This window comes from Podarcis pityusensis, assembly GCF_964106645.2.
Source record: "Podarcis pityusensis genome assembly, chromosome: 11".
NCBI lineage: Eukaryota > Metazoa > Chordata > Lepidosauria > Squamata > Lacertidae > Podarcis > Podarcis pityusensis.
In genome coordinates, this window is record NC_138036.1 from 14,910,410 (window position 1) to 14,934,463 (window position 24,054).

Genomic DNA, 24,054 nt, shown 5'->3' on the forward strand with positions numbered 1-24,054 from the left:
AACTTGCATTAAAATGGTCACTAAAAGTCAAAGCTTTAAAAAAATCTCAATGCAATCGTACCTTGGTAGTAAAATGCCTTAGTTGTCGAACAAAACAGCTCCCGAACATGTTCCGGTTTGCAAACGTTTTTCAGAAGCCGAATGTCCAACGCAGCTTCCGCCTTGGTTTCTGAATCGTTTCGGGAGTCGAATGGACTCCCGGAACGGATTAAATTCGAGAACCAAGGTGTGACTGTATCAGCATCTTAAAATGCATATTATAATATAGAATCACAGAATTGTATAGTTGGAAAGGACCCCAAGGCTCCTGTAGTCTAACCCTCTGCAATAAAATTTCAGATTAAAAAGCATGCCAGCTTTACACGTCTCGGTCGGCTTGCCTGAACAAAACATTTTAAGTAGTGCCAAACAAGTGCGAAACAAAAATTCCAAACCGAAGGAGATCTTCTTGGGAAAAGTATACTCACATAGCTGTCAACTTTCCCCTTTTCTTGCGAGGAATCCTATTCAGAATAAGGGAATTTCCCCTTAAAAAAGGGAAACGTTGACAGCTATGTATACTCAATTTTACAATGCAATTGAGCTTTATTATCTGGTTAAACTGTACTTTGTACTAGGTAATCGTGACAGTGACATCATTAGCATTGCCCAATCCAAAGGGGAGAGGTGCAGCAAATGACTTGCCCATGCAGTGTGCATTATCAGTAGTAACTGATAAGTATAAACTCAAAATGCACCCAAAATGTGCTCTTCCCAGAGGGTATACTCCGCGAATATTTACAAACGCAATTTCCCCTCTTCCCATGTAAACAACACCAGCTTTATTTCTATGTTTTCTGTATTTGTATCCCACCTTTGCATAAAATAGTCAAGGCAGCCCTGTCACCGAGTAAAATGATACACAATAAGTACCATCGTAGATTCATAGAATCATGGAATCGTAGAGTTGGAAGGGATCCCGAGGGTCATCTAGTCCAACCCCAATCTCAGTGAAATCATCCAGGACAGATGGCCATCCAGCCTCCAAGGAAGGAGAGTTCACAACCACCCGGGGGAGACCATTCCACTGTCAAAGGATCGATTATTGCTATAACCGTTTTTGAAGACGGACATTTGTTGGGTTGTCGTGGGTAGATAAAGGAAAAACAGAGGTCTTAATTTACAAATCCACTCTTCCTTTGTTGGTATGTCCTGAGATTTCCATTTAGTAGCAATCACTACCCTGGCAGCTGTTGTTGCATATAAAAAGATTGTTTTTTTCATATGTGGTATGTCTTTGCCCACCAACTCTAACAGATAAGCTTCGGGATATTTTATCAAGGTTTTTTTTTTTTTTAGCATTTCTTAAGTTCCTCATGTATCATTCCCCAAAACTTCTTTATTTCCTTGCAAGCCCACCAATTTCCTTGCAAACCCACCAATTAAGTGAGTATATAGAATTGGCAAAATTAACTTCAATTATAAGATATCAATCAAATCAAAAGTTAAGAATGGCGTGGAAGTATTTCGAAGATTATATGGTCAAAATAGTGTTCTAAAAATGACATGTTAATAGGCTTAGAATAAAAAATGTAAGCAATAACAAAACAAATAAAGAAAGAAGGAAAAATCAGAATTTAACAAAAATAATTTATTATAGAATGCAAGGGGGGAAAGGTAGAACGAAATATACAGAAGTCAAATTGCTGTGGAGGGAAGGAGAGGGTGGGTGATAATTAAATGTATAATTATGCAACTGTTGTAATTTAGATATTATATTTTATGTGAGGGAATCATTGGGAATTTTGGTTATTATGTATATATGTTAAGTTTCAATAAAGATCTTTGAAAAGAAAAAGAAGAAAAGAAAAGAAAACAGAGGTCTTAATGAGTCTGTGTGAGGAGTGTGTGCTTAAAACACAAAGCTTGAAGTTTGTTCGGTGGATTCTGTTGTTCGTATACCGACGGCAGACTCTCACTCAGTGCCGGCAGATAGCATGCAGTCGCAGAACCCCAAATCAATTCCGTCGTTTAATTGCTAGGAACAAATGTGCTGGTCTAGGTCGGTGACCTTAAAGTGTTGTTTCCTCACGCAGGCAGAACCCTGTCTCGGGGAATTTCAACACCTCCCACCCAAGCCTGTAGTCTCACCTCCAGCCTCCAAGCCATATGCTGCCGTTATCTCCACTGGCCCACTGTGGTGACACAGAACAGAGAGGAATGCCAAGAGGACAATGACAGTGACTTTTGCACAAGGAACACGTCTGTTGTCTCCCTGCCAAGTCTCTAATTAATGGCTGCATTCAGTCCCTCGCTAGCCCTGCTCAGCTGAATGTATGATTATTGCCTTGATTTGGGGCTTTCTCTCACAGAACAGCCCTTTCAGTCCAAAGCAAGAGGCAGATCGTAATCTTAGTTAATCCTGCTGTTGGTGCTATCTACCGTATTTTTCCATGTATAAGACACCCCCTGTTTGGGGGGAATCCAGATTAAGAAAACACCCCTCAGCACTTCCCGTGCCCCAATTTTAAACCTAATTTTTTAGTAAAAAAACAAAACCTAGTTTTATACGGTAATTCCTTTTCAGGGGAGGCCTTGCTTTTACAATAGTTCCCAGTATGAGGTTTTGTTGGGAAGGGTGTGGGCAGGCTTTATAAGGCAACCCCAAGAGATTTCTGTGCTCTTCATGACGTAGGGTGGGGCTAGTCAGAATGGATTCCTGTTGCAAAATCTCCCCGCCAAAATGGTAAATGGCAGGAGAAACGACAGGAGGGAAGAGAGTGGTGTAGAAACGCTGAACGTGTATCTGGATCAATAAGCTTTAAACAGCCTTGGCCCTGTGTACTCGAAGGAGTGGCTTCACCCCTTCGTTCAGCCCAAACAGTGAGTTCCAGTTCCAAGGGCCTTCTGGTGGTTGGTTCCCTCGCTGCGAGAAGTGAGGTTACATGGGACCAGGCAGAGGGTCTTCTTGATAGTGGCGCCCACCCTGTGGAACACCCTCCTGTCAGATGTCAAGGAAATAAACAACTACAGTGGTACGTCGGGTTACAGACGCTTCAGGTTACAGACTCTGCTAACCCAGAAATAGTACCTCGGGTTAAGAACGTTTCTTCAGGATGAGAACAGAAATCGCGCAGTGGCAGCGCGGTGGCAGTGGGAGGCCTCGTTAGCTAAAGTGGTACCTCAGGTTAAGAACAGTTTCAGCTTAAGAACGGACCACCAGAACGAATTAAGTTCTTAACCCAAGGTACCACTGTATATGACTTTTAGAAAATATCTGAAGGCAGCCCTGTATTGGGAAGCTTTTAGTTTGATGTTTTACTGTGTTTTTTAAATAGATTTTGCTGGAAGCCTCCCAGAGTGGCTGGGGCAACCCAGTCAGATGGACTGGGGTTGATGTTGTTGTTAGGATAAGTTTCTGAAATTATTGCCTGTTGTTAGGCAATCCCCACTACACTTAGCAGTGAAAGGGGTGATACAGGAGAGAGGCAATGAGGAATGTTGGGGTGGTGGTGGATTGGTCACAATGTCACTTGGTTGACCAGACTTGGTGACCCAATCCATAGTGTCATCATCATAAACTTTATTGCACTAGCCAAAGGCCATAGCATCATTGACAAAGGAAACCAAAAGAATAACAACAATAACCATAAAAACCATAAAAACATCAGGCACTGCAAAGACAATAAACCATGGTCACGTCTCCTAGAAATTATTTGTTGCATACTATAGAATAGCAGGGGGTTCTCAGATGGAATGTGCCAGCTTAAATGTCCGAATCACCTTTGCAACTGACCGCTATTTTATCTAGTTCTTTTCTCCCGATCTTCTTAGCTGCCAACGCATATAGTGCTGCTTTATAAGTTACGAAGTCATCAGTATCACTCAGCAGCCATTTCACCCTTTCCGCCCTGTTTGAGTGTGTTCCATTCGTAAGCAGGGGTTTTATAAATTGGTCCCTTGGTTCTATATATAGCGGGCATTGCAATAAATAGTGGTACAGGTCCTCTGCGCAAGGTTGCCCACACAAAGTCTCTCCTTGTACTGTACTTTGCCATAGCGACCATCCACCACCGCCGAGGGCATCGATTGTAATCAAAATTTTGTAAAAGCAGTTCTTAGTATGGCAAGTGGGAGCTTTGTCAGATAACTAGCTCGGATGTGCTCCTTGATAAGTGGGAACCATGGTGAACTTTTGGTAGAGGCGATCGTGTTTAAATCCCTTTCTGCATCGGACCTGAAGAGACAATCTCTTAAGTGCCTCTTATCCATCTTCATGATCACCTGAAGATCTTGTAATTGATATTGGGTCAAGAGGCGTTGGAAACCCATAGAGTGGAACATGCCCTGTTCATTTTCACGTCTCCCACCAACCCCGTAACGGACTGCCTCATACGCCTTGGCGGTGGGACCCTCTCCCATTGCACACCCAGAAAGTTTGGCCGTTGTGTGGTATAAAGTATGAGAAGAGTGCCAATGCCCCATTGTGTTTCCTGGTCTCTTTACATTCCCATTCCAAGGCCTTCTGAAGCCAGACCAAAAAGGTTCTTGGGGAAATTCCAAGCTCAGGAAACTGCCAAATCCAATAGCCCCTCAGACAGTGAATTGCACCTTTAAATCTCTCTTAATATTTCATTCAGCATTGAAGAGTGGGGTGGGCGGGGAGGGAATATCCATCTGTAGAATGCACTAGAAACGCTGCAAAGATTCACACCCGCAATTTAATAACCATCACCATAGCGTTAACATCTTGTTTCCACGTGGTGTATTCAAGTAAATTCATGTATTGGGAGACTACATGGAAGTAATCTGAAAAATAATCATGATAAAGTTATTGGAAAATGGGGTAACAATATATTCAAATTCTGATCACTTGAGTCCAGTCTGGTATTGCAATAACTCCCCCATGTTGTTGTTTTTACTGAAGCAAGGAGGCTGAAGCGTATTTCTATGCCTGTTCACTTCAGTAGCCATATTTCCACCTAAAGCAATTTGCACACTAATGAATAGCATGATTGTTAAGCTGACCGGTTAAAACGTTTGCTTTTCCTTAGAGCAAGTAATGGTCTTTGAAGCCTGATGATATGGATCAGAGAAAAAGAGAGAGTTGGAAGAGTTGCTTTGACTCTCAAGGTTGGAGCAAGTTCCTTTCCTGTTCGTTGAAAGGGTCTCCTTATCGCCTAGTTTGGATTCATGTCGTGGTTCTAGGGACAAAAGTGAATGTTCGTGCTGGACAAGGAGACACACAGACATGCCCCACTTCCTCACCTCCTGAAGTTCTTATTGTTCAGTACAAGTCGAAACTTGCTTTGTGTTGCCCACCTTTAGTCTCCCAACTTCCTTTGCCACTATAATGTTCCATAGTTGGCTGTCCTCATGGCCTGGTGACATAATGGGCACACCCTAGGTCAGGCGTGGCCAAGCTTGGCCGTCCAGCTCTTTTGGGACTACAACTCCCATCATCCCTAGCTTTCTGCACCCAAGAGCAACCAGGCCATCCTTTCTCCCAATGTTACACTTATGCAGTAATACAACCTGCTGGTCTGGGTCTGGCAGCAAGTCTTGTGACATTGCTGGCCACGTTGCAAACCTGAAGACAAGTCCTCCCACAGTAGGACACATTGAATTTTTCAACTTTCAAATTCCAAAAATACGGGGTTCTGAAAACTTGTAACACGACTTGGGATTTCAAAAGATATCCAGCTTAAATTGATAAATTTACTTTTGCTTGGTACATAAAATGTGTGTAAAAATCAATAATATTTGCTGTTGCATATGCTGGGTTCTATAATGGTTTTATTGAAATGCTGCGTATTATTATGCTATGCCATTGGCTCTTAATTTGTTGTTGTTGTTGTTATTAATAATAATACCTCAATCGCAGCAGCAGTAGTAGTAAAAACCCAAAGTCTAGCAGTATGTGAGTCATGCTAACCTGTTAAAATCTATCAAATGTTTGGAGAATTTACTGAAAGGATGTTAAAAGGTATCACAGATTGCTTTTACAACTTCAAAGTTTCAGAACTATCTGGTTAGATAGGATTCGTGAAATGCAAGTCCAAAATATGTTTGGACACACAGAACTAGTTGAATGGATCTTAGTCACAGTTGTATAAACGGATGGATTTCATGCCTTGTTTAAATTGGGAGGATTTGTTGCTGTCCAAGAAATTAGCTAATGAATGACATTAAACATTGCCTAATGAAGCTATAGCAAAGGATGCCCATTCCAGTAACTTCTGTTTCTGCAGAACTTGCTCCAAGGTATAATTTGCATATTTCAAATAATCTTTCATGTTATCAGTATCTCCACATTTTTTTTGTCTCCCTGTCCTTCAGTTTGATGGAAGAAGCATTTCAAATGTCAGTCAGTTCACTTTCTGCTAGTCAGTGAATAATGGGCAGTTTCTAATTTGACAGAATAATTAGGCATTTTAGAAGCCTAAGGCTAATTTTGGTTTTTATCTTAAATGAAGCAGCAAGAGTACAGCGCATTTAGATCAGAAGTTTAAATTAATGTATTAGTTAGAATTTGTAAAGCATTTTTAGTGTATTACAACTACCATGGGGCACCAGGTAGAGAAGAAGTCAGCTTGTGCACTGTTTAAGGTTTTCCTTTTCATTTCCTTTTCATTTGTAAAAGGTAAAGGGACCCCTGACCATTAGGTCCAGTTGTGACCAACTCTGGGGTTGCGGCGCTCATCTCGCTTTATTGGCCGAGGGAGCCGACGTACAGCTTCTGGGTCATGTGGCCAGCATGACCAAGCCACTTCTAGCGAACCAGAGCAGCGCACGGAAACGCCGTTTACCTTCCTGCCGGAGTGGTACCTATTGATCTACTTGCACTTTGACGTGCTTTCAAACTGCTAGGTTGGCAGGAGCTGGGACTGGGCAACGGGAGCTCACCGCGTCGCAGGGATTCGAACCGCAGACCTTCTGATCAGCAAGCCCTAGGCTCTGTGGTTTAACCCACAGCGCCACCCGTGTCCCACACCATTCATTTGTACCACACCATTAATGTACAAGGTGATTTACAGAACAACAAAAAGCAACACATGACCTTGTTGTGTGGAGCTTACAGTTCAACATTTGAAATTAGGAGAGACAATTGAAGGGAATGGAAAGTCCAGGGGTTTCGGGTGTGATGCAGAAATGGGAAGATTGGAGAAAGAAATCCCCCATCTTTATATTGAGTTCATTTAATTTTTTTCCAGTGGAAAAAGTGGACATTTGGGGGGGGGAGGTTGGGGAAAAATAATGTGACCCCTAATTCATGAACTAATCTCTCCTTTAAACTGAAGGTTGGAATTCTTTTAAGGCAAGGTTTGAAAATATTGCATTAGCTTTCACTTTACTCCCCCAAAATGCTACACCCCTGAAGACACAGTCTTCCATTGTCTCCCGAGATGGACAGATGCCAACGTGAACAATGCAATGCAATCTATAAGCATATTGAATACAGTCGTACCTTGGTTCCCAAATTTCCCTTCTGGAAGTCTGTTCCAAAACCAAAGTGTTCTAAAACCAAGGCATGCTTTCCCATAGAAAGTAATGCAAAATGGATTACTCCAGACTTCTAAAAACAACCCCCAAAACAGTAATTTAACATGATTTTTATCTAACGAGACCATTGATCCATAAAATGAAAGCAATAATCAATGTACTGTACTATAAAATAAATAAGACAGTATTGTAGATGATAAAAATTAAAATTATTTTTTCTTACATGTCATTGTTTGGATGGAGGGCTTTTATCCATTTCTGCAGTCACACAATCAATTAGTAGCTGAACTGGGTTCCACACAGTCACAAAAACGGAGTCACAAGCCGCAGTCACAAGTCAGTCCCATAAAATGAAGAACAAGTCACAGTCAAAAAAATGAAAAAGCAACACAAACAAAAATTCAAAAAAAAATTAAGAAAAACAAAAGCTTCAAATATCACCTCTGTGTTGCATGGGTGCTTAGTCGACAGATTCAACAGTTTCAGAATCAGCTGACGGATTCAACAGGAAGCCTCTGATTAGCAGTAGAAGACTCAATTTACAAACAACTAAAGAAGAATGGCAACATAAACTGATGGAATATACGCAGCTCACATATTTTAACTTATAGAGTAAGAGAACAAGAAGAATGTACTTTTAAAGAAGACTGGAAAATGTTTATTGAATATATGGGTGACAATTGTGTTTATTTAAAAACGCTGGTAGCGTTAAGACAAATTCAACCCTGAAAATAGTTTTTGATGGATGTAACAATGGATTACCGAATGGTTTAGTTCATGTAAAATATGCAGGGATGTATGGTATGCAAAATGAACCACGGAAAGAGAAGAAAGGAAGTTTTTGATGTAAGGTTGTCTAAATGAATACTTTGAAATGTAAATTAGAAAATTTAATAAAAATTATATTTATATATATATGAAGAAGTTACATGTGTTTTAATCTGCTTTTAGCTATTCTTCGCTTTGATTCATCTTTTGAAAACTTGTATATACTTGCTTTTAACTGTTTCTCCCAATTTGCTTTTAACTCTGCTGATTCTAAAACATACTCCTGGTCCAGGATTTGTTTACAGATATGGGAGGGCCATAGCTCAGTGATAGAGCATGTGCCTTGCATACCAGAAATCCCCATTTCAGCACATGGGATGCCTAGGTATGGTTGGCACATTCTCCTGTATGAAAACTTTGGTGTCAGCCATTGTAAATGATACCGAGATAGAAGGACCAATTGCCGAACTCAGTATAAGGGAACTTCCTATCTTCCTAGTATGTGCAGGTAATTAATCTTTGGACAGTAAGTCATTTATTGTCCTGGAGAAATTGGTCATCACTTTGCATGCATGGACCAGATCTGTCCATTGCAATGAACAGGGAGATCTCTACGTTGAGGAACGCTTAGTGAGCCTGAAGGCACTTATGTAACTCTTAAAGGGGGCATTAACTTTTCTTTCAGAAAGAATAACTTGCTTTTCCAGCAGGAAATAACATCACCATAGTGCAAAAGTGCAAAAAAGGCTCGTTGTTTTAACCACATCTGATGCACTTTTTGCTGACTTTGAAATGAAGAAAAACATTGCAGAGCTTTTGACTCTCAACTTTTATTTTTACCGACTATTAAATATCATGTGAGCCTGCGTGAGGGCAGAAGCAACGTTAGAAATAATTGGAATGCTTTTACTAACAGAAGACATTGGCTCCGTAAGGCGAGGCGTTTTGGGGGTATGCAGTTGATAATGTTCAAGGCTGCTACAGAGATTAGCATGATATAATGTCATCAGTTGGACTGATTTAATGAACAAATTATGTCTTAATGATGATTTAATGTCTTTTCTGTTTCATTAACAGACCAGAGACGACTTCCTGGGTCAAGTGGATGTGCCACTTAATCATCTTCCGGTAAGATATTTTATTTACAACCTTCTCTACTGCATCCAAGCTCCTGGGACAATGGCTTAAACCAAGGATGGGGAATCTGTGACTCTCCAGATCTTTCTGGACTCCGATTCCCATTGACCCCAAACCAACAGGGCCAACTGTCAGGGATTATGGGAGTTGGTAGTCCAGCAACATCGGGGGGGGCGGGTCTACAGGCTCCCCATCCCTGGTTTAAACAATATCTTCCTATATACATAAAAATGTAGTACTGCATCACAGTCCCAAATCTGCATGATGTCAGGGTGGGGTAGAGGAACAAAAGAGAAGAGAGAAGCTCCAGAAACCCCTATCATCTGGTTCATGTGTGGAAAAGAGGGGCTTTCCCTTCCCCTCTGTAACTTTAGGGCAAATTTCTAAAGCCCCATGATAGGCCTGTGCAGACTACGGAAACACATAGATACCAAGCCCATATTTGGTAACTTACTCTAGCATCAGTAGAAGTGCATGTAGGGATGGATGGAGTTAGCCATTCAGATGGTGCTCAGCCAAGGATAAGATAGGCAGGAGCTGCACCATTTTTATATATTAGGATGATATGCAACACCCAATGTGAGCTGATGACGTAACTTGTGCTGTTGGCCACTCTACAGGCAACGAATGCAACGTACCATATAGCAGCAGTTTGCTTCCACCATATATTCCTAGTTCTTTAGCATTTAAAGCAGCCTTCCCCAGTGTTTTGCTGTCCCGCTGCTTTCACCCATGACCATTGGCCATGCTAGCTGGGACCGATAGGAGTTACAGTCCAAAACACTTGAAGAACCCCACAAAGCACTGGTTAAAAGCTTAGAGTTTAAGTGTCTTGAGTACAGTTGTACCTTGGATCCCGAACGCCTTGCAAGTTGAATGTTTGGGCTCACGAACACCGCAAACCCGGAAGTGAGTGTTCCGGTTTGCGAACGTTCTTTGGAACCCAAACGTCCAACGCGACTTCCGCAGCTTCCAAGTGGCTGCAGGAGCTTCCTGCAGCCAATCAGAAGCAACGCCTTGATTTCTGAACGTTTTGGAAGTCAAACAGACTTCCAGAACGGATTCCGTTCAGCTTCCAAGGTGCCACTGTATATAAAAAGAGTAAAAGAATCACGACATGAGATTAAGTAATAGGAATTCTTATTCTACTGCTGGTATTGATCTCAGTTGTGTTTTTAGTGCTGAGTTTTACAAATGTGCTAGACGTTCAACCTGGTAGAGTTGTCACTAACCGGAGATTAGTGTCCTCTCCTGAATTGCACCAGAGCACAGCCAGCAGAAAACTTGTTAAACGTTCCTAATAAGCTCTAATGTTTTAACTCCATTTGTCAAACCAGTTGACAACCACAAAAGTTCTTTTCAGAAAGGTTCCCTGCTGCTGCTCTAAAACTAAACCACTTGGGACCTAGTTAGAAGTAATACTCTGTTCCAAATGATTCATAAAAAAAATTAGCTCTTTGCAATTTTCTATTCCTTGTGGAAAAACTACGTGCGATGCCACAGGGCTCTACAGGGCTCTTTTGAAATAGCTGTTTCCATCTTACGTCAGTGGCGTCAGCCCCCCATGCAGCTGCTATATGTAGGAAAGCAACATGGTTCCCGTTGAAAGCTTCTGTCTTTTTTTTTTTAATTAAACCTAAAATAACAACATTGAATGTGCTTTGTCGTTGATAATGAGAAGTCCCTGTAACAGAAAAAAATTGCCTTTAAGAGCAGGAGAACAACAGATTCCAGAAAGTGTGTTTAGTCTAAGTTTTCTGCAAAACACACCGAGAAACCCCAAAGCACTGATGGGAAAATATGTTCAAAATACCGGGGGGTGGGGGGGAAAGCAATTACAATTATTGCAAACACCAAATTATAATGAGCCAGTGCACACTTATAGATCTCTTAAGCCTGTTGCAGAATTCTTGTAATGTTTCTGTCCCAACCAGCCTATGCACACCTGTTCCAACAGTTCCACAGCCTCCCTGCGATTTGTAGGTAGAAAACAGAGATAGTGCTGCATCGGCATATTACTGATACCTCAGTCCAACCTGCCAAATTTTACTAATTTATTTAGAATATTTATAAACCTCTTAATCAAAGAGCTGTCTCATCGGTGTACAAATGGCTTTCCCCAGTGGTTTCCTGTAGGTGTTAGAAAGCATAGGGGACAAGGTGGAAACCTGAAAACACATATGCCTAAGACTACGGGGCAGAGTAGAAAATTCCCAGCACCACCTAATGAGACCATCTCTCCAAGCTGATCACAGCCGCCACATTGCATCTGTACCAATATTAATGCCAGCTATGGCTTTGATCCAAACTTAGTCCTCCTTAGAAACAGATCCATCAAAGTCAATGGAATTTAGTCATTATTAGCTGACATCCCATTGATTTCAATGGAGCTTGTCAACGTCTTGGATGTAACCCAATATTTGAACCAGAGTTTGCAACCCCTCTGGCTGTCTTTGGACATTTGTCCGTGGTGTCATAATGCCATGGACACACCCATCTCCCCCTTCCTGTTGTGTGCTGGATCCATGCAAAGATACAACAAGGAGCCCTTGACTTAATGCAAGCCTGGATCGCTGTTCCAAAGCCAGTGAACAGGGGAAGGGAATCACATCTGTGGTGCTTGTTGACAGGTTCATAAACTGTGGCATATGAAGCCATAGTCTAGGGATCACCAATCTGTGGGCACCTGGACGGTGGCCCTTGAATTTTTATTTTGAGGGAGGATTGGTTTTATTTCAAGGGTAGGTCCTTCTTTGGAGGCGTTTTTCTGGATGTGTGTGTGATTCGGAAAGATGCACCTGGGCAGAGAGGGATAGATGCATGGGTGACTGAGAGAGATGACTGTGGTCTGTATGCTTGGGGTGAGTGTGTTCATGTGCCGTCTGTGCAACAGACAGTGGCTGAGGTGTGTCTGGTACTAGGAAATGCTCCCTGTTATTGGAGAGCATGAGCATTGCTCTCTGTGTGTGATCAATACTGTTGTGGTCGCCACAATCAGAACCAGCAGGATGTACCAACATACAGGACTTGTTGAGTGGTGGCGGCGAAGCAGCAATGACTGTACTGTCCCTAATTTTTTGTTATCACCATGCCCCCAACGATAGCCATTTTGTAGCTGGAAGCCGCAGCACTTTCTAGGCAAGCGTTCAAACATGGGCAGATGAACACCTGCAAACCCTGGTGTGAAAATAACCATAGTTAGAGTTAACCTAGGTGCAGATGTAAAGCTACATGATAGTTTACTGCGGAAAGTGAAAGGAGGGAAACGCATGGTCTGTATTGCTGCACCTGTTTTCATAGTCTTACATCAAAGTTCACATCTATTACACTGAAGTAAAAATGATGTAAAGCTTCCAGTTCTAGACCATTGTTAGAGAGAGCAGAAATAGCGAATTCACAGCCTCTGCATCTTCTGTTCTCTTTTATATGCAAGACACATGCTTATGGACTTGACTGATGCACTCACCAAGAATAAGGAAGCATTAAAAATGTGTTAACAAGCAAACATTCAAGCCTAGAACAAGGAGAATGTTTTTAATGCCCATCTTCCCAGTGTCAGACAGTGGCACTGCTTTTGGAGACTCTTAACACATTTTAGTCACTTGTCTGCTCCATGGAAATTCTCCTTTTTCACAGTGAAAACACTCTTGCTGAAAACTGTTCAGAACTGAAAAACAGACTGTGTTTCATCCCAACAAATAAGGGTTTTCACATCGAGCTGGCCTTTTAAAGAAAGCTAGCTAAATATTTAGCTCTGCAGGAGACTCGTGGGTAGAAATGCTCTGTGGATATATCGCTTGGGAATGAGAACTGGATGGAATGGCTGCTGAATGCTTCTTGAAGGCTAAATTGGGTAAATATATATTTTTGCATGACTTGGTTCCTGTTGTGAATCAGTGGAAGAGGGGACCGTCATAAATTTGATAAAATGGTCATGCTGTTAACTTGACAGGAAGCAGTAGAAATCATTCTTCCTCCAGAAATACCAATTCACAGGTAGAAAATGGATACTAAAAAGACATAGCACAGCAACTGATTTTCTTCTCTGCATCCATACCTATAAATGTCCACACAGCTCCCCACAGTCCTGGGAGCCACACAGCTTCAAAGTGCAACCACTGCAGTGGGGTGTAACTGAATATTATATAGAATTTTTGAGGGGGGGTGTTAATGGCTAACAGCTGTGCAGTATCCATTTACGCATCCATAAATGAGCACGTGGTGTGAGTTTTCTGACAAAAAACTTCCAGTGCGCTAATCCCCCCCCCCCGTTTTGAGTTAGCATGTTATTTTGACTCAGCTAAGCAACACTGAAAAAAGCATGTGTTGTCAATTCTACATGCTGTTACATATGTGTTGTTGTTTTTCACCACTTGCCCAGAGTACCTTAACTGAAACATGTGATGCGATGGGGATCATAAAAGCAGAATTTTATGTCATTTCTCTCCATACTGTGTACTTGGTGCTTGTCTGTCACCACATTGACGACCGAGTGGGCAGACAAGTTAAAATGGCGAGCGTAGCTCAAGAACATGGGTGACATCCTTTTATATATTTGAACATGGCTATCATATCACCCCTTAACCTCCTCTTCTCCAGGCTAAACATGCCCAGCTCCCTTAGCCGTTCCTCATAAGGCATCGTTTCCAGGCCTTTGACCTGGAAGAAGAAGAAGGCCTGTATTTTAAACAGCAAACTTACTTCACTTGGCGGAGAGGAACTCACTTCTGCGGCAGCAACAGAGCAAGCACAGGGATGGGTGGTGGCGGGCGGGTGGTTGTCGGATGAGTTTGTAAGGAGATAGGGATAGTTTTGGGGGGCAAGCTGTACAGAAAGAGTGGAGAGGGTTTGGGGGGCAAAGCTGTAAGGGGAGGATTTTTTTGGCGAGTTGTAAAGGGAGGGGGGGTTGGCTGAGGGTAGTGGGTAGGTGGGCAGCAAGCAAGAGCGATAGCCCCTAATAAACATAGTATTCATACAAATGCAAAGTTTTCGCTGGAAATTGCTTTTAGTAGAATATTTGTAAGCATTTTTAGATTTGACAACTCAACTGTTGTAATAACCTTGTTGAGAGAAAGAAAACGGAGGCACTGAAAACTGTTAACAAGATAACTTTAGCAGATTTGAAGAGCTGTGTTCATAAATACACGGCATTCACAGGGCCGGCCGGCCGAAAATAGCGTACGCCTTTCATTTTAGATTTGACTGTTTTGCAATGCAAGTTTCCCAATTTTGCTTGCATTGTATCTATCCATTATGTTACTGTTAGCAAACAATGCATTTCTTTTTTAAAAAAAAATAATGAAATTTTGTGCAGAAAAATACAGCAGTGGAGAAGCTTGTGGAAAATGTTATACCACACATCAGAGGTTGCAGCTTAAGGATTTTAGGCAAACGAGACTCTTTGAGATAACATTATTCTATTAAAAGGAAGAAAGCCAAACATGTAATAGTACTGTGGTAATACACATTACTAATACCGCAGCCAGGAATTTAATTCTGCTTACTTTGTCTATACTTATCTGTTTCCTGTACCGCAGACATGGGTGAGTAAAATGTCAGCTTTAAACCATGGGCTATGAATCTGGTTTATTCATTTCATCGGAATCTGTTTTAAGCTAGGATCCTCGGTTTGAACATAATACTCAGTAACACTTAATTCAATAAAAGCGAAATTGAATTCTTCTCACAGCTCTGTTGGAGGAGGGATGGGTGTGTTTGAGAGAGAGAATTTTGGCTATACCCCCTGGCATATAACCCCTGATCACCCTACACACTGTTCCTTACAGCCCTCAGGGGCAAAACAGAAATATTTATCTACCCTTGCACTAGACCATGGTTTAGCATTTTGTGTGGACACGACCACTGCGGGCTTGTAAAGACGTCTTCCTTTCTGCGAGATCATACAAATTGATGTAGCTCTGCGCGTCTGGCTGCATATGCCTGGCTGCTGGCATGAACTGAATGTTGATTAGGATTAATAAATAGCAGAATAGATGGAGGCTTTTCACTCCTTGGGGCTGCCAGGCAGCTGTTGTGCAAGAAGGGAGCTTGCTGTTTTGAGTTTTCTCAGCTGCTTTTCTTGGGATGCTACTGTTTACCTTTGAGTTAGCGTTCCCTAAGAGGTTGGTAGCCTCCGACTGTCCACGGGGCAAGGAAAAATCTCATTCCCATTTTTTCCCCGTAACAAGTATTTCTCTGTTGGGTTCCAGTTTACAAGGCTTTGTTACTCATGTAAAATGTGCTTGCTTAGATCCATTTGCAAAAATTCCCTCAAAGGTTTCCGTGTAGGCAAATGGGCATTCTCAGAGTGGATACATATATATATATTGGCAGACGTGTTCAGGCCAGTACTAGCTAGGGTCTGTGTGGCAGAAGAAATATTGTGTTCTGATCTCTGCACATAATATGCGAACGTGCAAATTTGGGTGACATTTTTCTTCCTAGGCAAACCATCTTATTCTGTAATGGTTCTAGCGTATTATTCTCCTTTGGGCTGGAATCAGCTGCTTGGTGCTTTGATAGAAAAATCTCTAGCAGACAACCACAGTGTCAGATCAGGCCAGAGAGAGTCCAGGTCTTTCAAAGGGTTCCCCCATCTAGCAGCGAGTGGAGATGAAGAACAATCCCAGACTGTATTTTCACAGTTTCTGCTGCTGTGCCTGGAGTCCTGAATGCAGCAAGTTCATTTTTGTCTGGGATTTTAATACGTCTTCAGTGCAGCTGTTCTAGTCCATTTGCTCTCATAATGCAGGTTTTAAAGAAATGTCTGAGCAGTTTCATTCTTGGGTTAAGTATCTGCATTAAAAATTTACAGTGTAGTTGGAAGCCTTCCAATATCCTCAATCAGCACACACCATTTTATTACTATAATTAATCATTTCTGTTAAATGTACAAAGTGCATTATAACACATCTCATTTATTCTTGCAACAACCTTGTGAGAGACGTTGTTGGCTTAGGAAAAAAAGGGAATACATTTTACAGGAAACGTATTTCTCTTTCTACCTAGCTCACCCTTCAACACCCCCCCCCACTTTCTTATGACTCTTGATGGTCTGCCAAACATTATTTCCCTTTATTAAACAGATTCGCTGTTCTAGATTTTCGTATGTAGTCCAGAAGCTGGCAGTCATATAGGTGTGAATTTGCCATTATCATGTATTGATATACGTCAGTTGCTGTTTTGTTCTTTAAACAAGCCAAATTAGAATTTTCTTTTTGGCTCAGCAAGCCCCATTTTAAGCCATGATTATCAATAATGACGACAAAATGCTTTCCCAGACTTCCCAAGGTGCTTCGCCTGTATTATCTTTCATGTATAACCTTTACTATAACACTGTAAGATCAGTATTACGATCCTCATATTTTACACTGAATCATTCCACTTCTCCATCTTCCTACACTGGCTGGCAGCAACTCTCCAGGGTCTTAATTTCCCCAGACCTGTCTGGAAATACCAAGTACTGAAAATGAGATGTTCCACCAGCATCCTGTTCTGAGGAATAGTCTTGTAGACCATCATCACATCTCTCTCCTAAATATCTATTGATTTGTATTTGAATGTGTTTTCTATGGTGAGATACTGAAGGAACATGCAGAGTCATATCAGTTTTAAGGATCGCATCTTTGAGTTCTAATGCTAAAGCACTTGGGTGCCCATGGCAAATGCACTTAGATAAGACAGGATTCCTGTGTACAAGTAGGGTTTTTAACACACTCAGCTAAATGCAAATAATAATAATTATAATAATAATAATAATTTATTTATCGTCTATTAAACATTAAAAGCTTCGCTAAACAGGGCTGCCTTCAGGTGTCTTCTAAAAGTCTGGTAGTTGTTCTCTTTGACATCTGGTGGGAGGGTGTTCCACAGGGTGGGCGCCACTACCGAGAAGGCCCTCTGCCTGGTTCCCTGTAACTTGGCTTCTTGCAGCGAAGGAACCGCCAGAAGGCCCTCGGCGCTGGACCTCAGTGTTTGGGTAGAATGATGGGACGTGGAGACGCTCCTTCAGGTATACTGGACCGAGGCCGTTTAGGGCTTTAAAGGTCAGCACCAACACTTTGAATAGCACCAACATGTAGAATCTCCCTTCAGACCTGGCCTCTCAACTGGAGATCGACTGTAGTCGGTGTGCTCAGGGATGTTTGGGGCAGGGCTCAAGGCAGACTCTCATTGCAGCTCCCATTCCCTGCCACCTAAGTAGGCCCATTGTCATTTGCATGTTCATAAATAGAAATCACCAGACCAGTACAAATTAAGATGCTATGTTGCTGAGAAGAAAATCTTTGTTTCCAGTTAAACAATATAAAAGTTCATATCAAGGTTGTAAGATTGATTAATAGTTATTTTTAAAAATGGTAATCTGAAGATGTTTGTTTTTTTTTCAACCGAGGAAAAGCCTGCATTCTAGGACCGGCCCAAATTCTCTGTGCTTCAGCTGCACAAACACTAAGATTGTGGGGGTATCTTTTATCTTGGTCATCACTGTTTCCATAGCACATTAAGACCTTTAGCATTTTGTTAGCAACTCTACAATGAAATTCTGACCCCTGTTGCAGTGCATGCTTAGCGCTAATATGTTTTCTTTCCCCTTCAGAAATTGTCCATTTAATTCTTGCACAAGAACTTGATATTTCTGAGGAGGGGAACTGCTTCTATTAATGCAACTCTTTAAAAAAAAATCCTGTATTTTCAACGACAAGTTCCGAGAGGGCAGTTTTTAATGCAAAAACCCAAACTATCAAATACTTAGCTTGGTCCTTCTGTGTAGTTATTTAATACAACTGTTTTATCAAATCTATAACTGTCACCCTAAATGAATAAGAAAAGTCTGCAAAATTTCCTCGACAAATTTGGTTATGGCTCCAGATTATCTTGATTCTGATCGATATGACTCCTTTATAAAATTTATAGTTGTCATCCCATATAAATAAGATATGTCTGCAGACTACAGTGGTGCCTCGCAAGACGAAATTAATCCGTTCCGCGAGTCTCTTCGTCTTGCGGTTTTTTCGTCTTGCGAAGCACGGCTATTAGCGGCTTAGCGGCTATTAACGGCTTAGCGGCTTTAAGAAAAAGGAAACAAACTCGCAAGAACTCATAGGGAAATTCGTCTTGCGGAACGACTCAAAAAACAGAAAACTCTTTCGTCTTGCGCGTTTTTCGTCTTGCGAGGCATTCGTCTTGCGAGGTACCACTGTATCCTTAGCAAATTTGGTTATGGCTCCACGTTACCTTGATTCTGATAGATGGAGACATCTAGGAATTCAAGTCTGTCATTTTAATTCCAGGACTGTTGACGATTGCAGAAAATGATGTGACCGCTTCTTTTGGAACATAAGCTTATGGCAGGGCTAGGTGGGGGAAAGTGTTGACAGTAAATACCAATGGAAACCTCATCTTTTTGGTTTGTGGAATGTCTCATAGAACAAGCCATGTGGACTATCTGCTAAACCAAAAAAAAATTGTGCGTGTCGTTCTCAGCACCTTCAGTTGTCGCAGTTATCGCGCTTCTTGGCACTTTGCAATGTGCGTTCTCAAAGTTGGTGATTGGAAAACAGGCCTCTGCTTGTGACTTGGACCATTGCTTCATTGAGATTAGTAGTAAACAACTTTGTGCATCTGTAACTACTTCTGCTTCCATAGCATTGATTGTTGGGCTGAGCTATTAGCGGTGTTGAGAGCGACACCTGGTGGAAATGCTCAGCTAACAATACACAATGGTTGCAAGAGCGGCAGAGTTCTTTGGAATAATGTAATTTCTGTAGGTCTCCTGTTTACATTTTACTAGAGCATGCACTCATGGGCTCGTGAACATTAATGATTTGATTTTTGTCCCAACAGACTGAAGACCCAACCATGGAAAGGCCGTATACTTTTAAAGATTTCCTCCTCAGGCCAAGAAGGTGAGAATATGGACATATATTATAGATGAATAATATAACAGAAGAATAGTAAAGACATAATATGTGTACTGTGTAATTTACAGTTTATGTACAGATTGATAGATAGCTAAAACTAAGTGCTTTTCAAGTTCAACAGGACATTATTTATCCCTCCTTTTTTACTATTTCCTCTGTAGTCACAAATCTCGAGTAAAGGGATTTCTGAGGCTGAAGATGGCATATATGCCAAAAAACGGAGGGCAAGAAGAGGATGGTGATCAGAGGGAGGATTCTGAGGTAAACTGCTTTAAATACGAGGTTTCCAAATTTCTTTATTTCTCTGTAACTGTTGCATATCTGATAGACATTCTGCTTTACTGATCAAATTGCTAAAAGGTATTCTTGTTATTATTTCTTTCATTTAAGCGTCACTTTCCACACAAAAAGTTTCGCAGCGACTTTCAGATCCATAAAACACTGAAAGCTTACAATTGTGTAAAAACATTAACACTGGGCTTAGGTCAAAGTTTCAGTACAATAGTGAGGACCTCAGCTACTCCAGATTCACATAGCTGAGCCAAGTTTGTTTTGTTATTCAACTCAGGCTCCCGTCTACAGCACAGCAGCCAGATTCTGCAGCTATTAACAAAAATGAACTTTGATGGCCAAGCTCAATTTCAGTAATGGAAAATCATTATAATCTGCAAGTTCTGCAAGAAAGAAGGGAGACACCATATTCTATCAAGCACTTTGTCCCTTGAAGAAGATGAACAGAATTTCCTCATATCTAGATTTTGTTTCTAAGAGCTAATACATGATGCTCTGCTAAATCTTTGCTGCGATTTCTGTTCTTCTTCTTTTTACTATTGGTTCTATCTTATCATTACGTGCTTACATTTTTAAGTATGATTCTGAGCGGCCCTGGGAACACGATTTGTTGTTGGTGGTGCAGCATATAAATTTTCAAAATAAACGCTGAAATGCATAAACAGAGCGATTCCGCAGGTGTGGGCAAGAGAGATAGTTTCAGGAGTGAAGCATCAAGTTCATGGGATCCTTTCAGCAGAATATGACGTGGATTGCTATGGCAGGGAGAACAAAATCTGCAGAAAAATCTTTCATCTGACTACTCAATTATGCTACTTCAATCGCAGCTTACAATGCAACTGCTTTCTTCAAACGTTGCTGCAGCGCTGGTGACCTGTGGCTTCAGTGGGTGGTAATGCATTAGGGTGGATGTTACTTGTAAGTTTGTCATTTGTCACAAGCCAAAGAGCCCACGCTGTTAACACATCCAAAGTGTTTTATGAATCAGCCATGAGAGCTGGAACAGCTTTCTATTGAAATTGTATCTTTTCATGATATGAGTGAATCAGATACGAGCCATTTCAGCCTTTATTCCTAGTGATGACCTCGAGGACAAAGCATTGTTTTCAGTTCTAATTGAATAAATGCTAATTCTGGGTTACGAAGCAAGCATAGAATTTCTTCCCATTTTGCTATGTCACATTGCAGAACAGAGCTGCTCTTTGCAGCAAAATTCCAGCAATATTGGGCAAACTAAAATAACTCTCTTACTCTCCAAAGTTTATCAAGGAAAGAAGTGCTTTGTGTTTTCGCTAAATCGCGGGAGGGGGAATCAGCCTCAACCATGCTTTTCCCACCATTTAGATTTCACTAGTGAGATGTGCTTTCCGTAAAACTGACTTTTGAAGGTGGTTAGGAGATGGGGGCTAGTTCAGGATGTTGCAACCTGCCTCTTTTCTTGAGAAATGGCCCCTGTATAAAAATGCCACCTTTCTTCCCCATCTGCGCTATAACTGTCTATATGCTTCTATGTCCAGTTCAAAGTGCAGTGGTACCTTGGTTGTCGAACCTAATCCATTCTGGGAGTCAGTTTGAGTCCTGGAACCGTTCAAAAACCAAGTTGTGGCTTCCGATTGGCTGCAGGAACTTCCTGCACTCAATTGGAAGTTGCGTTGGAAGTTCGGCTTCCAAAAAAAGTTCGCAAACTGGAACACTTGCTTCTGGGTTTCCGACGTTCTGTAGCCGATTTGTTCGAGAGCCAAGCCATTCGACAACCAAGGGACCACTGTACAGGTGATTCCTTTTAAAGCCCTACGCCATCTGCTCCTAAAGCCCTACGCCATCCTGCTCAACATATTCTCCCCCATTCTTTAGATCTTTAATTGGAGGTGATGCTCCTCAGTCTAGCTTTCATGGAAACACGATACCCTATTTTTCGCTCCATAAGACACACCTGACCATAAGACGCATCTATTTTTTAGAGGGGGAATGCAAGAAAAAAATATTCTTTAAAGGGAGCGCTGAGCAGAGCCTGTCTGCATCCCAGGCTCTGCTCAGCGCTCCCTTTCACGAGCCACGTGGAGCGTGTATGCGGCGCTTGCAGGCTTTTCCCCAAGGAAGGAGAAGTGTAGCCCGTCACTGATGGGCTGCCCTTCTCCCTCCTCAGGGAAAAGCCCCCAAGAGCCGCACACACACTCCGCGTGGCTCTTTAAAGGGAGCGTGGCTCTTGGGGGCTTTTCTGGGAGGTGGGGAAAGGGACTGAGGGGCTAAGCCAGAAGCTAGAACAGCAAGAGGGAGCACTGCGCAGCGATCCCTCTCGCTGTTCCGGCTTCTGGGATAGCCGTGCAGCCTGCATTCGCTCCAAAAGACGCACACACATTTCCCCTTACTTTTTAGGAGGGAAAAGGTGCGTCTTATAGAAAAAAGACGTTATTTGGAGGGATGGAGTGAGTCCTTGTTGAGTGCATTGGGAGAACAGCTTACCGTAAACAAATGCTTGCTTTGTCAGTGCTACCATGCAGCATGTTTTGCTGCTACTATATTATGTGAAATTTTGACTACTGAAAGCCCTGTTTCTTCTCTTCTGTCATGCTGGAAAACTGCATACACTTGAATCGGTTTTTTTCAAATTAATTTGCATTTTCCACTCCCTCCCCCCCTTCAAAGCATGGCTGGGAAGTGGTGGACTCCAATGATTCTCCATCTCAACGCCAAGAGGAGTTACCGCCACCTCCCTTACCTCCTGGATGGGAAGAAAAAGTGGACAACCTTGGGCGTACCTACTACGTCAACCATAACAACAGGACAACGCAGTGGCACCGGCCAAGTTTAATGTAAGTGCATGTCTTCATGCAGCGTATAATTAACTTATTATATTGAGCACCTCAAGATGTACCGATGGTCAGCAACCCAAACGGCTTTCTAAAGTAGGAGGAAAAATTAATGGTGGAAAAGCCCATCAACCGCTATTAACCATAATACAGACATACATAATTTTATTTATGTGCTGCTGCTTCACAGTTCAAACCATGCTCAAGGCTGCTTACAATGTGAACAAAATACACGTTTATGACAAAAGTAGTCATAAGCAACAAATATAAACATTAAACACGAGCAAACTGAACAATACCCGCATAAATCACAAGTTCTAAAATAAAGATACAGTGGTACCTCGGGTTACATACGCTTCAGGTTACACACTCCACTAACCCAGAAATAGTGCTTCAGGTTAAGAACTTTGCTTCAGGATAAGAACAGAAATCAGGCTCCGGCGATGCGGCAGCAGCAGGAGGCCCCATTAGCTAAAGTGGTGCTTCAGGTTAAGAACAGTTTCAGGTTAAGAACGGATCTCCGGAACGAATTAAGTACTTATCCTGAGGTACCACTGTATAAAAAACCAACAGCAACAATCTCCCCACAACAAAGAAGCCTCAGCAACAACTTAGCCCAAGAGTATGTTCAGCAGCCTCAGCTTTCGTAGCTGGAGTCAGTCCGGGCCCTGCCCTCCCAGGTCAGGTGGGAGAAGACCTGCAAGGCAGGGAGCAGGTCTTTCAGACCTAAAAGCCATAATCACTAAATGGAATCTCTGTATTCAGATTTGGTGGACAAACAGCAGCAGAGGTCTTTAGCTTTCTTGTCATGATCATGGGTTTTCTGGAGGATTCTGACTCGTCACTGTTGAAAACAGGGCACTGGACTGAAGCTTAAAAAGTTTGTGCTTGTTCTCACCTGCAGAGCTGATGTTTGATAGTTGAGGGGTGAAATACCCCTAAAGTAGTATTTGTTGTTCAAGATAATGTAAAGGAAGCAGAAGATAGCAATTTAAATGCCACACATTTCTGTTAGCTGTTTCATCTGCGTTTATTCCACCCTTCATTCATCAGGGAGCCTGCACTTGTGAGACTCATAGATAGATTCATCAAACAGTGCTGCATTTTCAGTGAAGTAATGCAGACTGCTCTAGGAGGTAGCCTCATAATTGATGGTTTGTAAAATGTTTTGCGGTTGTCTAGAAACGGAAGTTCATAATTTCATAGTCACTGCTTGCATAGAAAATTTAAAATTCCAGGTCATTAGAAATAGTCATTATTTTACAGTGACCCGGGTTGGAAGTTTAATAAGTCAATATATGAACAACTCTTTTGCCCGTAGATGCAGATAATTCTCCTCTCTTTTTGAAAGAAAAATGAAACCTGACCCTAGCTTGTTTTAAAACTGGTAACCATAGTTTCTCGGTGCAGATGAAACAGGAAACTATGGTTACTTAGAGACTTACTGGTTTGATTGCTCACTCTACAAAGGGCTGCATGCATGGGCAAAAGGCTAGTTCATATATCAGTTCATCAATCCAAAATGTGATCGTCCAAAATCAGCCTTTGTGGTGATAAAATTAAAGTACTTGTATATTTGATAAAAGGGGCAGTTGTTTACAAAACCTCCTGGTGCACTTAGTATAGCTCTCCTTGATGGTTCTGTT

At 41.8% G+C, this 24,054-nt stretch overlaps 1 protein-coding gene across 11 annotated transcripts in view; it reads left to right on the forward strand.

Annotated features, from left to right (window-relative positions):
• NEDD4L (NEDD4 like E3 ubiquitin protein ligase) overlaps positions 1–24,054 on the forward strand; it is a 255,186-nt gene that overhangs the window by 166,748 nt on the left and 64,384 nt on the right. For all 11 annotated transcript variants that reach the window (XM_080973417.1, XM_080973418.1, XM_080973419.1 and 8 more), the window contains 4 exons: positions 9,328–9,378; positions 19,231–19,292; positions 19,469–19,568; positions 22,245–22,411. In XM_080973417.1, the coding sequence (XP_080829543.1) occupies positions 9,328–9,378; positions 19,231–19,292; positions 19,469–19,568; positions 22,245–22,411 (380 nt within the window). The remainder of the gene's footprint in view (positions 1–9,327; positions 9,379–19,230; positions 19,293–19,468; positions 19,569–22,244; positions 22,412–24,054) is intronic.